General features: G+C 53.8%; 1 protein-coding gene across 1 annotated transcript; it reads right to left on the reverse strand.

Annotated features, from left to right (window-relative positions):
• Nucleotides 1–2,819: 2,819 nt before the first annotated feature.
• Nucleotides 2,820–5,098, reverse strand: NHLH1 (nescient helix-loop-helix 1). Its single transcript, XM_085022614.1, has one exon. It carries the CDS (start codon nt 4,957–4,959, stop codon nt 4,558–4,560), a length of 402 nt encoding a protein of 133 aa, XP_084878740.1. The 5' UTR covers nt 4,960–5,098; the 3' UTR covers nt 2,820–4,557.
• Nucleotides 5,099–14,518: the final 9,420 nt, after the last annotated feature.

Consider the following 14,518-nt stretch of genomic DNA (forward strand, 5'->3'; position numbering starts at 1 on the left):
GAGGCCAATTGATTATCTGAAGAAATTCGGAGCTAGCAGTAGAACAGCTGCAGCTGCCCCCTCTCACCACCCCCAGGCCCTAAGGGATCCCTGAAGGGAGGGGGCCAGTAACCCCTTCTGCTTTCCAGCCGGCAAAGGGCTGAGAGGCAGGCATGGGGCTCAGAGGACTGAAGCTGCTATGCAGGGAAGACACAAAGCGCTCAGGGTCAGGAATGGCAGACACGGGTTCTAACCCCTGTCCGCCACCGTGGGTGAGTCCCATCACCTTTGTGGACAGCATTTTACCTGCCTTTAGAACAAAGCTGTTGGGGAGTTCCCTGGTGGCCTAGTGGGTTAAGGATAACTGCTGTGGCATGGGTTTGATACCTAGCCTGGAAACTTCGGCACACCACAGGTGTTCTGTGCTCCTTTCCAGCCCTGGCCCCATGGTAGTCCTCAGATTCTCCCTGGTCTCTGTTCAGTCCTCCCTCTTGCCTGGCTCTGAGCAAAGTAGATTTCATCTAAATCATATGGGGAAGGGATGGTGGTCCCTTCATACCTCACTGGTAACCGACTAGCATCCATGAGGACACAGGTTCCATACCTGGCATCGTCCAATGGATTAAGGATCCGACATTGCTGTGAGCTGTGATGTAGGTTGCAGATGCGGCTCAGATCTGGCGTTGCTGTAGCTGTGGTGTAGGCCAGCAGCTGCAGCTCTGATTCAACCCGTAGCCTGGGAACTTCCATATGTCCCAGTATGGCCCTAAAATAAAGAAATAAATAGAAATCAAAATAAATAATGAATAAATCATGTGGGGAAGGGAAGCTGTCAACCTCTTCCAGTATGGGAGTTCCTCCCCAAGTCTAACACAAACCCCTCTTGCTGCTAATGTCATTCGTGGCCCATCAGAGATGAAAACAGCACCCTTGAGAGACTGAAGGACATCTCAGCATTTTCCTCCCAGCATGGGTCTTCAGCCTTCTCAGATGACCTTAAGTTTGGAAAGGATCTTCGAGTTTACGTAGCCAGTGTTTCATCTAGGCAGGAATGGCTCCCTGGTAATTCTGCCTACGGTGACCTCTCCAGCCGGTCTACTTAGACTCCCTCTCCTTGAGGCAGGTGCTTCCACTGGTGGACAGCTCCAGATGTTGCAAAGGTTTTTGGAGTTAAAATCTGTTTTGCATCACTTCCACCTGCTGGTCCCTGTTCTGCTTCCTGGGGCCACACAGAATGTCAGTTTTTCTTTTTTCTTTCAATAGTTGAAAATGGGTATCATATGTCCCTAAGTCTACTCTTTTTTTTTTTTTTTATCTTTTTAGGGCTGCGCCTGCGGCATATGGAGGTTCCTAGGCTAGGGGTCTAACGGGAACTGTAGCTGCCAGCCTATGCCAGAGCCACAGCAATGCCAGATCCAAGCGGCGTCTGCAACCCACACCACAGCTCATGGCAATGCCAGATCCTTAACCCACAGAGCAAGGCCAGAGATCAAACCCTCAACCTCATGGTTCCTACTCAGATTCGTTAACCACTGAGCCATGACGGGAACTCCTCTAAGTCTACTCTTGCAAAGACACATATCCTCAGTTTTTCAACTCTTCCTCCTGTGAAGTCATCTCCACCTTTTTGCCTTCTTGGACCCACAGCTCTGAATACTCTCTAGTTTATCAAAGTTTCCATTCAAACCGGAAGTCCAGGGAGTTCCCGGTGTGGCTCAGAGGTAACAAACCTGATTAGTATCCATGAGGACACAGGTTCGATCCCTGGCCTCGCTCAGTGGATCAAGGATCCAGCGTTGCCATGAGCTGTGCTGTAGGTTGCAGACACGGCTTAGATCTGGTGTTGCTCTGGCTGTGGTGTAGGCCAAAAGCTACAGCTCCAGTTCAACCCCTAGCCCGGGAACTTCCATATGCCATGGGTGTGGCCTTAAAAAGACCAAATAAAATAAAATAAAATAAAATGGTAACTCCATTGAGTACCACCTGTCAGGCCATGTCATTCCAGGGAAGCAGAAGGGCATTGGCAATATAGGACAAAAAAACCTGGGTTTAGACTTTTTTAAAATTTTTCTTTTTAGGGCAACACCTGCAACATATGGAAGTTCCCAGGCTAGGGGTCAAATCGGAGCCTGCAGCTGCTGGCCTACACCACAGCCACATCCTGAACTTTCTCTCTGCCCCTAACTAGCTCTGTGACTTTGAGCAATGCCCTTCTCCTCTCTGGGCTCTAGTTCCTCATCCATAAATTGATATTAGTGTCCCCTCCAGGATGCTGTGATATCCCTTCTGCACTCCTTTTTATCTTTTTCCTATTCCTCTCTTAATCCTAGGTTTTCACTGTGTTCTCTCCAGTATCCTAAGGTTAGGGAACACAAATGAGCTAAGAATTGTTTTTGCAAGGAATTTTGACTCACTTCAGAGACAGTAACGGGGAAGGTCCTATTTCATAGCCATGGCATGAAATGTTTTGTAACCCAGCAGCACGGACCCACAGACACATGTTTAACTTGAGTTCCACTGGGACACTCAGCTCTTTCTCTGATCCAGAGAGAGCAGGAGCAGAAGCACAGCATCAGAGGAGTCAGAAGGTGTCAGTCAATGGGTGCCAAGAGGGGGCTACATGGGAGTTTAGGTGAAGAGGCCCGGGACCTGTGTGTTACACCTTCCATTGCACCTCTTTACCCTGTGACCCCTTCTCCTCTGTTTTCATTTGTCCACCACTGCGATCTCTCATGACCCCATCAGAAGAGCCTTCAAAGCTTCCGACCCTCAATGACTGCCCTACCAGAGACTACAACCCAGCTTTCCAACTCAATAGAATGATCCACAGTTGAACCTGGTGCTAGAACGAGGTCACTTTAATTTTTCTTTTTGTATGAAACCAAAAACACAACAGGAGGGAAACACAGGACACAGGACACAGACCCCTAGGGCCTACTGTTGAGGGATCTTAGGAAGAAGTGAGGATTCACGGGGGAGGGCTCGAGAGAGAAAAGAAGCAGGCAGGACTGGAGTGGGATTGTCTGGGGATGGAGGGAGCAGGAGGAAGGATCCAGGAGCCCTGGAAGTGGGGGAGGGGTGCCATCCCAGAGGACCAGGGTGTCAGGACAGGTAGATCCCAGGAAGGGATGTGGGTGTGGGGAACAAGAGTGATCTCCTCACACACTGGAAGTTGCAAAAGGAGCAAGAAAGGGAGGAGAATAACCAGGGAGGAAGCAAGAGAGATCTGGCTAGGGCTGCCAGAAGCTCTCTCACTCGACCCCAAAGTGCACAACTCGGCAATAAATAGTAATATTTATAAATAAATAAGTAAATAAATAGATGCATAAATAAATAAATACATAAATAAATAATATCCTTGCAGAGCTAGGAGTTTGGTGCTAGGGAGGCAGGAGCATGGGAAGTGCGGTGAGTTCATCTCTTCTACACAGGTCCTGGGGCCCTTCTCCCACTGCCCCTGGGCTGTAGTGAGCTGGTGGGCTCAGCAGCATGGTGCGGGGTGCAGAGAGCCTTGAGGTGGGGTAGGATGGGGTTAGGGTCTCTTTCCTTGCTCGAGCAGCACAAGGAAGGAGAAAAAAAAATGGAGTAAAGACGTCCTAGGTCCAGGAGGGCTGAGCTTTCCCAGCGGGCATTAATAGGACACCCCCCTGCATCCGAGGGAGAAGCCGGTACCGGTTTTGCACATTTGCATGGTGGGCTGGGATGGACGGACCGGAGCAGACGTGAGAGCTGGCCGACCCATGGCCGACCCTTTCGCAGATACTCTGGGTGGAGTTTGGGGAACCCCACCCCAAGACCGAGGATTCTCCTCTAGCTGCACACTGGGAGGGAGTCGAGTGGGATAGTTGGGGTGGGAGGGCACAGGGAGAGTGCCAAATAGCTCAGAGAGGGCAAGGCACGCACTACCGAGTAAGATCTGAGGTCTGTATGTGTTTGCCTCAGGAACGTGATAGAAAACGGAGTTTTTCCATCATTCCCAGCTACCGAGAGTCCCCTCACAGGAGTTACCTCGCCATGCCTCTGCTCCCAAGGGCCGGCCCATCCACCAAGCATGGCTAGACTGAGACCTCCGAGGGAAAAACCAACAGGACGCTAAGCCTGGCCTTTCCCCTTCCTGTTCCCATGCCCCTCCCTCCCAAGGGCAGGAGAAGCTGGAACAAGGTGGAAAGAGGGCCAGGGGCAGAGTCCAAGTGTGTGTGTATGTGGGGGGGGGGGGGTAGGGGGTGTCTCTGAAACTTTGGACACAAGGGTGGAAGAGGCAGCAGCCCATGAGCGAGCTAGGGGTCACGCGGAGACTGTATACCCACCACCCAAGCAAACATTTCTAACCAATTGGGCCCCAGCCACAAACTAGAGAAGGTACCCATGAGAAGGTACCCTCCGGGTGCCTGGGTGAATGAAAGAAAGTCGCCTCCACGACCGACCGGTGGGCACTATGCCTGGGCCAGGGGGCCTGTGGGTACATGCCATGCCAAGGAACAGGGGCTCAGGGGGGAGAGGCTGTCCTAAGCAGTGAGAAGGGACCCCAGCGAGGGCCCCCGGAAGAGGGGTGAATCCAGGGCGGGAGGCCGGCCTCGTTCAGACGTCCAGCACGTGGTTCAGGTAGGAGATGTAGCAGATGGCCAGGCGCAGGATCTCAATCTTGGAAAGCTTCTTGTCCGGGGGCAGCGTGGGCAGCAGCTTGCGCAGCTCCGCGAAGGCCAGGTTGAAGGCTTCCACGCGGATTCGCTCCCGCGTGGCGTGGGCCGTGCGGTACTTGGCTGTGGCGCGCCGCCGGCGCCGCCGCTCCTCCCGGCTCAGGTGCTGCAGGTCTTTCCGGCCGGGCTCTCCCGGCTCAAGGCCCCGAGCCTGGCCCCCTCCGGGTCCCCCGGGCCCCGCCCCGTCCGGGCCCGCCCCGCCTCCACAGTCGCTGAAGCCTGACTCGGTCTCAGAGTGGGTGGGAGGCAGGTCCAGCTCCATGGTGTCTGAGTTGAGCATCATGATGGACGCCTCCCGCCCTGAGGGATCAGGATCCCCTCCCCACCCCTCCCTTTGGGAGCCTGAAAGCTGGTTGCGGGAGGGGCAGGAAGGGCCTGGGATGCTGGGGTCTGCCACTGAGCTCGGGAAGTCAGAGCCCCTTCAGGGTTCCATGGTCAGTGTTCCAGTTAGGAGCCTGGAAGAGAGAAGGGGAAATTGATGGGGTCAGAGGGAGGAAGGAGGGAACAGCTCAGAGATGGGGACGGGTGGGGAAGGTTTGAGGTGCGCTGGGAGAGGGGAGGTACTGTAAGCTTAGAGGAAGAAGGCAGAAACAGGGGGAGGGCTGGCAGGAGAGACAGGCAGGTGGCCGCAGTATAAAGAATAAAAAGAAAGAGAGATGGGAGGAGAATTCAAAAAGTGGGCAACAGGAAAGATGAAGAAGCGATGAGAAGGACATAGGGCAGGATCAAACTGAGCAAGAGGATTACAGACCTAAATGTAAAACCTAAAACTAGAGCTCCTAGAAGAAAGCACAGGGGTAAAACTTCATGACATTGGACTTGGCAGTGATTTCTTGGATATGACACCAAAAGCACAGACAACAAAAGCAAAAATAGACAAATGGGACTACATCAAAGTTTAAAACTTTTGTACATCAAAGGATACAATCAACAGAGTGAAAAGACAATGGGAGAAAATATTTGCAAGTCGTATCGATGATAAGGGGTTACTATCCAGAATATTATAAGAACCTCTACAACTCAACAACAAAAAATCAAATAACTTGATGAAAAATGGGAGAAGAAAAAAAGGGGGGGAGTTCCTGCTGTAGTGCAATGGGATTGGCAGCACCGCTGCTGTGCCAGGACAAGGGCTCGATCCCCGCCCAGCACACTGGGTTAAAGGATCCAGCATTGCTAGCAGCTGCAGAATAGGTCGCAGTTGTGGCTCTGATTTGATCCCTGGCCCGGGAAGGGCAGCCAAAAAAGGGGGAAAAAATGAGCAAAGGATTTGAAAACATTTCTCCGATGCTGATATACAAATAGTCAACAAATAGATGCTCAACATCATTAATCGTCGGAGAAATGGAACTCAGAATCACAATGAGGGAGTTCACTGGCGGCCCAGCAAGTTAAGGATCTGGTGTTGTCACTGGTATGGTGCCAATTCGATCCCTACCCCGGGAACTTCCACGCGCCACAGGCGCAGCCTCTCCAAAAAAGTCACAATGAGATTTGACCTCACATCCATTAGGATAGTTACTATAAAACAACAACAACAAAACCTAGAAAGCAAGTGCTGGTGCGAATGGAGAGAAATTGGGACCCCAACCCTGGTTGGTGGGATTGTAAAATGGTGCAATTGTTGCGGAAACAGTATAGAGTTTCCTTTAAAAATTAAAAGTAGGATTACCGTACCACCTATCACTGCCACGTCTGTCTATATGTCCAAGAGAATTGAAATCTGGATGCTGAAGAGATGGCTGTACCCCCACGTTCACTGCATCATTATTCACAATAGCCAAGACATGGAAACAATCCGAATGCTCATCAATAGCTGCGTGGATCAAGAAGATGCAGCGTATGCATCCAACGGAATACTACTCAGCCTCATAAAGGAAGAAAATCTTGTCACATGCTACAACATGGATGATCCTTGAGGACACTATGCTAAGTGAAATAAGCCCGTCCCCAAACCACAAATATTGTTTGACTCCACTTATAAACACAAATATTGTATGATTCCACTAATATGATGTATCTAAGTAGACAACTTCATAGCAGCAGAAAGTAGAATGGTGGTTCCCAGAGTCTGAGGGGAGGTGGGAAGAGAGGAGGTGTGTTTCAAAGGATGTAGAGTTTCAGATTTAAAAGAGGAACAGTTCTGGGAGATCTGTTTCATAACGATGCGAAGATACCTAACGCTACTGAACGCTACGCTTAAAATGGTGAGGTTCATGTTATTTATTTTATCACAATAAAAAGTTTTAATAATTAAAAAAAGGCCTTGGTGCTGACCGAGACTGGAGCCACAGCTCCGAGAGAGATGGGCTGTGGCTCTAAACCTTTCCTGGTTGTGAGGGGAGAATTATAAGCCTTGATCCTGTGAGCCCCTCCCTCCCAGGGTCCCTCTCCACCCTTGCTGCTTCTGTATGCGTGTGTGAGGAGAGGGGGTGATAAACACGCAGACTGCCCTTTGTAGAGTGGACCGTGGGATGCACAGAGCTTGGCACAGCTGCCCAGGCTCAGTCCTTCCCAGCCCCTGCACCCACCAGGGGACCCCTGCAGACACCAGAGCTTCCCACCTGGACCACCAGAATCAGGGGGACGTATTTCTTCTGACCACAGTCTCCCTGCTCGGGAGAGCCCCTTCCTCCTGCTCTGTCCTCAAACCTTCAAACCTTGCCATCCCCTAGCCCTTTTGGCAACTCTGCAAAGACTGGGGAAAGGGAACATAATCCAGCTTTATGCTTCATCCTCCCACAGCCCAAGGCCAGTTCAGAGGTGACCTGCAGGGCAGGATGTGGACAGCGATGGGGGGGGGTGGCCACTCTTTGGAGGCTTAGCTAAGGTTTACTTGTCCCTGGGACCAGAGGAAATCAGGGAGAGGTTGCAGGAACATGGTCTGGGAAAGGTTGGGGATGGGGCTTTGCTCTGGGGTGGGGAGTGTTAAATGGGAATGGTGGACCACTCTGTGAGCTCAGCCAGGACTGAACGACCAGAAACAGGCACAGAACCTCCTTCACAATCCCCCTCTCCCCCTCCTCGTCAGCCCGCCCGGGTGCTCCTGCCTGACAGACACATTCACAGGGATCAGGACTCCCCAGCATCGCTCTGCCCCAGCACGCAGAAAACAAGCTCAACTGAGTACTCCACTAACACCAGCTCTGAGGGTTGGAGGTGCAAGATCATCAACATCTAACGGCACGTACACACATGGCCATAACACAAAACTGAAGGTGGTGGGTTCCCAAATTTAGAACACACTCTGTATTCTGGGGTCCAAAGGAACAAGAAGAGATGGATGGTGATAGCATGGGAGATCCCAAAGTCAGCAGCTCCCAGTACCTGTCTGGTGCCCCAACTCCCCACCCCCATGCTTCAGGAGTTCGGCTGTGGGGTTCTCGGCACATCCATCACAGCCCGATTCTCCCTCTGCCTGGTCCGCACGTTCCTTCATTCCTGATCGCTTCCCCTTCCCTTCTCCCTATGCGCTCCCAATCTGACCCCAGTCCCATTTCCACCTGGTCCCCCTGTTCTCCTCAGCTCCAGTCCTGGCAGCCGCTTCTATTTACCCGTGGAGTCAGTCCTCACCCCCAAATCCACTTCTGGTCTCAAAGTTCCAGGCTCCTCCGAGGATCAGCAATTCCAAGCATCCAGGGAAGGACTTCCCACCCCACCTCTGCCATCCCTAACCCGACAGAGAATAGACAGGCACAAAGAATCAAAGAGACGTGGGGAAGAGGGAGGTGGGGGAGACAGAGAGACAGCTCAGGAGCAAGAACTAGAGGGAGGCTCTGGGAGGGGACTTGAGCCAGAGAGTGGGAGGGCCACGCCCACCCCTCCCCAGCCCATGGTTCCCCCTTTACCTAGGAGGACCCTGCAAGGGAATCCAAGCTGGCAGGACAGGGGGGCAGCGTTGACAGCCCCAGTCTCCTCTGGCTGCTCAGAGCTCATCCGTCTGCAAAGTTTGTGACCAGCTTTCTAGACCTCTCCGGGGCAGCGTGGCGTGGCTGTACAGGCTCCGGGGCAGATGAGAGGGGTACACATGTTGGGAATATAGAGCCCAGGTGGTTGGGGTGGGCTTGGCCAGGTACTGGGGCCACCCACACTCACACAGGCTCGCGTACACACACACTCACAGGCACATACACACCTGAGCTGGCCCAGCCCTATGTATATATATGGAGATACACACACACACCCCCAGCTCCCCATTGGCTGGCCCGGCCCCCCTCCCTCATCAATATTAAACAGCCAGGCCAGGCAGCCATTGGCGGAGGGATCTGGGAACCCCCTGGGAGCTGGGGGCGGGGGTTGGCCCTGGGGGGGGCGGGGAGTGGGGGAGCAGGGACATCTGTTCTCCATGCATATTTCATAAGCAAGAAATGGAGAGCTGGGGAAGGGGTGGGGCTGGGGCTGGAGCCAGGGCAGGATCACAGATGAACCCCCTCAGTCTCCCACACCAGAGGCAAGCAGGGACAGAGGCCCCCAGCAAGCCAGGTTTCAATGCCACGGTCCCATTCTGAGTCCCCGCTGGACTTTGACAGCCCTTCCCATGTCTCCTTTTCCCTGGGAAAAAGGCTTTCCAAGGTACTAACAGAGAAACCTAGGAAAGGGCAGCAGACAGTACTAAAATGCAGAAGAGAACCCTAGCATCCTTGCCCTCACCAAGCTCTCATCCTTCCTAATGCTGGTTCCCATCAGCCCCCTGCTAGGCTGCCTGGGGCTACTGTTCAGGCTCCTGCCCCTATCACCTTGGGATTCAGTCACCCCACACACCATCTTATCCCAGCCTCCAGCCTCCCACCTACCCCATCACTGGGACGGGGAGCAGGGTCAGATTCCTGACACTGGTTCCACAAGGCGTTTTTCTAGGCTGGCCAGCCCAACCTGACCCATTGGGAATTGCAGGGGGGGCGGCTCTCAGGAGTAAAGAGTAAGGGCTAAAAGGAGCAGAGTGCAGGAGTGCTGAGAGAGGAGGAGCCAGGGTTGGAAGGACCCCGTGGGAGGAGGGCAGGGCACCCAGGCACTTCAAGCACGCTGGGGCATCAAATGAGTCATAAGAAAATTAGCTATAAAATCATATGCAAATGGACATTGATTAAGTTCACATCAATAACTCAGCTGCCTCCAGCCTGTGTGTGCATGTATGTGTGTGCATGTGTGTGAGTGTGTGATGCAGGGTGGCAGGAGCAGGGAGCAAGAGACGCACAGAGAGGCAGTGGGCTACGTTTCCGTATCCACAGTTCTCTTTCTCACTCAGCTGTTGAATGCTGTCACTGAACCTTTGTGAGTATCCAAAATGAACCATGGCTGGGCGGACTCCAGAGACAGCGTGCTACAGTGAAGAGAGCCCGGTCGGCTGTGTGACCTTGGACGAGTAACTTAACCCCTCGACGAGCCTCAACCTTCCTTTTCTGTAAAATGGCATTAACTATAGCTGCCTCTTGGGCTGCTGCAGAGATTAAGTGAGATAACGCGTGTAATGGGCCTGGGCCTTAGGAGGAACACACCCCACCTTCAGGCTGTTGGAAGCATTTGCCATTTCCCTGTTGCTGATCAACTTTTTCTGGGCTTCCTCCAGGGTAAGGCATTCCCTAAGGGGAGTCCTATAATTCTTCCCCAAGCTTCCCTCCCCCTCCCTCCCCCCACGTCTGGGAGGTGCCAACTCCCACCTGGGCAGGCCCAGACAGGTGCCCAGGCGCCAGCAGATGGGCTGAGCTGGAGGGGAAAGGAGGCTTGAGGAGGGGGGCTGGGGGCGAGCAGGGGATCAGGTGGCATCTCAGTTCTTGCATCATCATTGCCATGGTGCTGATTAAAAACCAATCTCTACCTAATGAGCCCCCAGCAACAACAATTCTACCTCCCCCACCCTCCTGCCCTCCACCCCATCCAAGAAATTGGGAGACAGAGAGACTCAGGAGAGAGTGCCAGGGAGGAGAGGAGAGATACAGAACAAATGGGAGATGGAGAGGGAGCATAGGAGATGGAGGGAGAGACATGGGGAGATATTGAGACCCAGGGAGAGAAAAAGGATTAAGAAAACAGCATCATTAGGTGACAGACAAGGGGAAGATGTAGAGACTCGGGAAGACGCGTCACAGAGAGATGGAGATGTAGGGAGATAGAGAGATAAAAGGGAGGATGGGAGCAGACTTGGCAGTTGCCAAGGCCTTGTGGAAGACTCGGGGATGCAAGATACAGGGGGATAGAGATGTAGGGAGAGACTTGAAAAGAGGAGATGGTGAGGGAGACACAGACCAGGGGGGATTTATGGATGTGGAGAAACACAGATGTTCGGGGGTGGACAGATAGTGACACTGGGAGATTCCCGAGGGAGACCCCAAGGCAGGGTGGATCATATAGACCTGGGGGAGCCAGAGTGCGCACTTGTGAGGAAACCAAAAAATATTGGAGATAAAGACAAGGTGGAGAGTCAGGATGAACACAGCTACAGAGACGCGGGCCTGTCACTGAAATGGCAGAGTCCGGCTTCCCAAGGGTGAGACATTGAGCAAAACAGACTCAGGACCTGGAGAGACCCTAGCAGAAGGGAACCATGGTGGGGTGGAGGGGGCGGAGGCAGGAGAGAGGAACCAAGGTCCTTCCTGGCCTCCCTTCTTTTAGGCAGTTGGGCTTTCCATCCTTGATGCACCAGCCCAGGCTGTCCCCAGTGCAAGCTGAGGTTAGATGGTAGGGGCGGGGTGGGGTGGGGGGGTGCTCTGGACCACCTCTGCCTCCCCTGCTTCTGTCATTCCTGGACTCTTCAGCCCTCAGCCCCAGTCTTCACTCGGGGGTTTGGTTTTGCTCCTCAGGGGAATAGCTAAAAAGAACAAAGGGGGGCCGCGGAAACGAATCTGACTAGGAACCATGAGGATGCGGGCTCTATCCCTGGCCTCGCTCAGTGGGTTAAGGATCCAGCGTTGCCATGACCTGTGGCATAGGTCTCAGATGCAGCTCAGATGGCTCAGATCTGATGCTGTTGTGGCTATGGTGTAGGCTGGCAGCTATAGCTCCAACTGGACCCCTAGCCTGGGAACTTCTTTTTTTTTTTTCGTCTTTTTGTCTTTTTAGGGCTGCACCCACGCCATATGGACGTTCCCAGGCTAGGGGTATAATTGGAGCTGTAGCCACTGGATCCTTAACCCACTGATCGTGGCCGGGGATTGAACCCGCAACCTCATGGTTCCTAGTCGGATTCGTTTCCACTGCACCATGACGGGAACTCCTGCCTGGGAACTTCCATATGCCTCAAGTGTGGCCCTGAAAAGTGCAAAAAAAAAAAAAAAAAAAAAAAAAAGAACGAAGAACATAAGCATGTGATAAAGAGGAGGAGATTAAAGCATGGAATGGTGGGAAGAACTACTAATTCTACTGACCTTGGGGCCAATAGATCTGGGTCCAAGTCGTGGTGACCTGGGATGCATCATTAACCTCGACTGAACTTATTTTGTCACCTGTGAAGAGGTGGAAAATACTGTTGTCCTCAGAGGGCTTTTGTCCCACTGCACATAGGAAACTGCGAGATACCCCAACCCCTTACATTTTTGCAATGATTCAGAGATGGCAAGAAGTTCCATCCACGCATTTATAGGAGGGAGGCTGGGGAGAGCTCTGAGGCCAGCTCAGGTTGCCAGCAGTCTCAGGCTCCAAGCAAGGAGGAGAAGCCTGGGGTCTTTGCTGTGGAGGGCAGGAGGTGCAGGGCCTGGGGAGGGGGTAGGAGGATGTGTGTGGCTCTGGCTTAAGGTTGTTTTGCATTTTACAGGCGTTTGCTTTTTCAGACTGCTACTCACCATTTCTTCTCATCTCCACACTGCCTGCCTGCGAGGTAGTTGGTGGGGGAGGGAGGTTGGGGTGTGGGGAAGACACGGGGGCAGGGGCCGCTGCTTGAGGGTGGGGGCAGGGCCTGGAGGAGCCAGGAAGCAATGGGTTTGGCAGGAGAGGGGGTGACATATGTGGGGAGCCCTGGGGACCCAACCAGGCAAGCGGCTGGCAGGGAGAGCAGACGGCGTTAACCCTCTCGGTGCCACGTTGCCTGACCCTTCCCCAGGAGTGGCCCGTGGGGTGGGGGGTGCTGTCAGGTGGGAGACTGCGCATGTTCTGGGTCACAGGAGCTCCTGGGCGGGAGCTGTTTGTGCTCCCGAGAAGCAGCGGCAGGTCTGTCTTGGACCTTCTTCCCTCTGTGAGGCTCCCTCCTGTGGTCTCCCTCAGTCTCTCTCCCACTCTCCACCTCTCTGTGCTTCTAGGTGACAGCGGGTCTCCACTCTGGCTAACACACAATCTGTCCCCCTGTGTGCTGCCAGCCCGGCTGGAAGCCCCCTTTGCAGTGCCGGGCCCCCGAGCCCTCTCTCACCCTGGCCCCCTAGGCCTTTGTCTCCTAAGGCGGCCTCTCCTTTCTTCTCTCCTCTCCGCTCACCTCTCCCCAGCTCCAGCCCATCTCCAATCTCATTACGGCCTCCTCCGACCACTGCCCCCCCCCCAGCCTCTCGTCCTCCCTCCCCCATCCATCTGTCTCCCCCGAAGCCCTCCTCTTTGTGTCCACCCATCTGTCACCACCAGCTCTGGGCCCACTCCCTCGGCCACGCCCGCCTGGCCTCTCTCCCCTCGGGCTCAGCTCCATCAACGCACTCCCGGCCTCCCTTCCCTCCTTCAGCCCAACCAGCATCCTACTTCTAGGAGCTTCCTTCGCTCCTTTATTCTTTTCCCAGATACCCTCTTTCATCTATTTTCCCCTCCAGTTTCTCCAGCTCCTCCTCGTTGGATGAGGGGAGAGAGAGGGGACTCCAGGGTCCTGGCCTCCAGCCCCCAAGCAGCCGGAGCCAGAAGCTGGTAACATTTACTCACAGTTGCATCATCTCCTTAGGGCTCCTGAGATGCCCCCTTGGCTCCTGCCCCAGGGGCTCAAGCTGCCCCTCTCCATAGCAGGAGTGCGGGGACCCCCTCTGTCTTCTGAGTATGGCCCCAAGAAGGAACCAAAATCTGACCTGAGGCCCACTCGGGCTTCCCAAGCAGCACCTGCCAAGCTTTTTTTGAGGATGGGATGCTGTTTCAGGATTGCTTTTTTTTTTTTTGGTCTCTTTAGGGCTGTGCCCGTGGCATATGGAAATTCCCAGGCTAGGGGTCGAATTGGAGCTGTAGCCGCCAGCCTATGCCACAGCCACATGGGATCCAAGCTGCGCCTGTGACCTACAGCACAGATCATGGCAACGCTGGGATCCTTAACCACTGAGCGAGGCCAGGGATGAACCCACATCCTCATGGATCCTAGTTGGGTTCATTACCATTGAGCCACAATGGAAACTCCCAGGATCACTTTTCTACCATATTATACTACCCCCCTCTCAAATTCCTACTGTCCCCTGGGCTAGAGGGCAGTAAGGGCCCCTTAGGCCTCCCTCTCCAGAGGGAGAACTTTCTGACTACCTTAGAAAGCTCATCCACCCCCTGCCCTGAGGGGTTTACAGTGAAAGGGAGAAGGGAAGAGGCTGTCAGAGCAGGGCGGGGCTTCAGACAGCAGCCTGGTCTGACTCCACCTTGTGCAGAAGAGAACACTGGGGACCAGAGAGGGGAGGCCCCTTCCAGAGTCACCCAGAGCTCTGGAGGCACTCCAGAAAACCTGGTCTCCAGCTCTTCCCACAAGATGAAGCTCCTCCTACGGGCCCCACCCAAAGCAAACTCCACCCTTGGGTACAGCCTGTTTACAGCACTGATTTTTGCCTGGAGCATATGCCGCCTGCCTGGTTATTTATCTTGTGTCAAGTCCCACCCTGCCATCTAGACTCTGGATCCTAAGTCTCTAAGGGAAGATGCTGTATCTCATACCCTTTTACGATGCTGGGACAGAGTGCCTTGCCCACAGC

The sequence above is a fragment of the Sus scrofa genome, chromosome 4 (assembly GCF_054392235.1).
Source record: "Sus scrofa isolate SSC_HxYL_T2T_F1_AM1 chromosome 4, Sscrofa_HxYL_maternal_Yorkshire_Landrace_v2.0, whole genome shotgun sequence".
In the NCBI taxonomy this organism is placed as follows: domain Eukaryota; kingdom Metazoa; phylum Chordata; class Mammalia; order Artiodactyla; family Suidae; genus Sus; species Sus scrofa.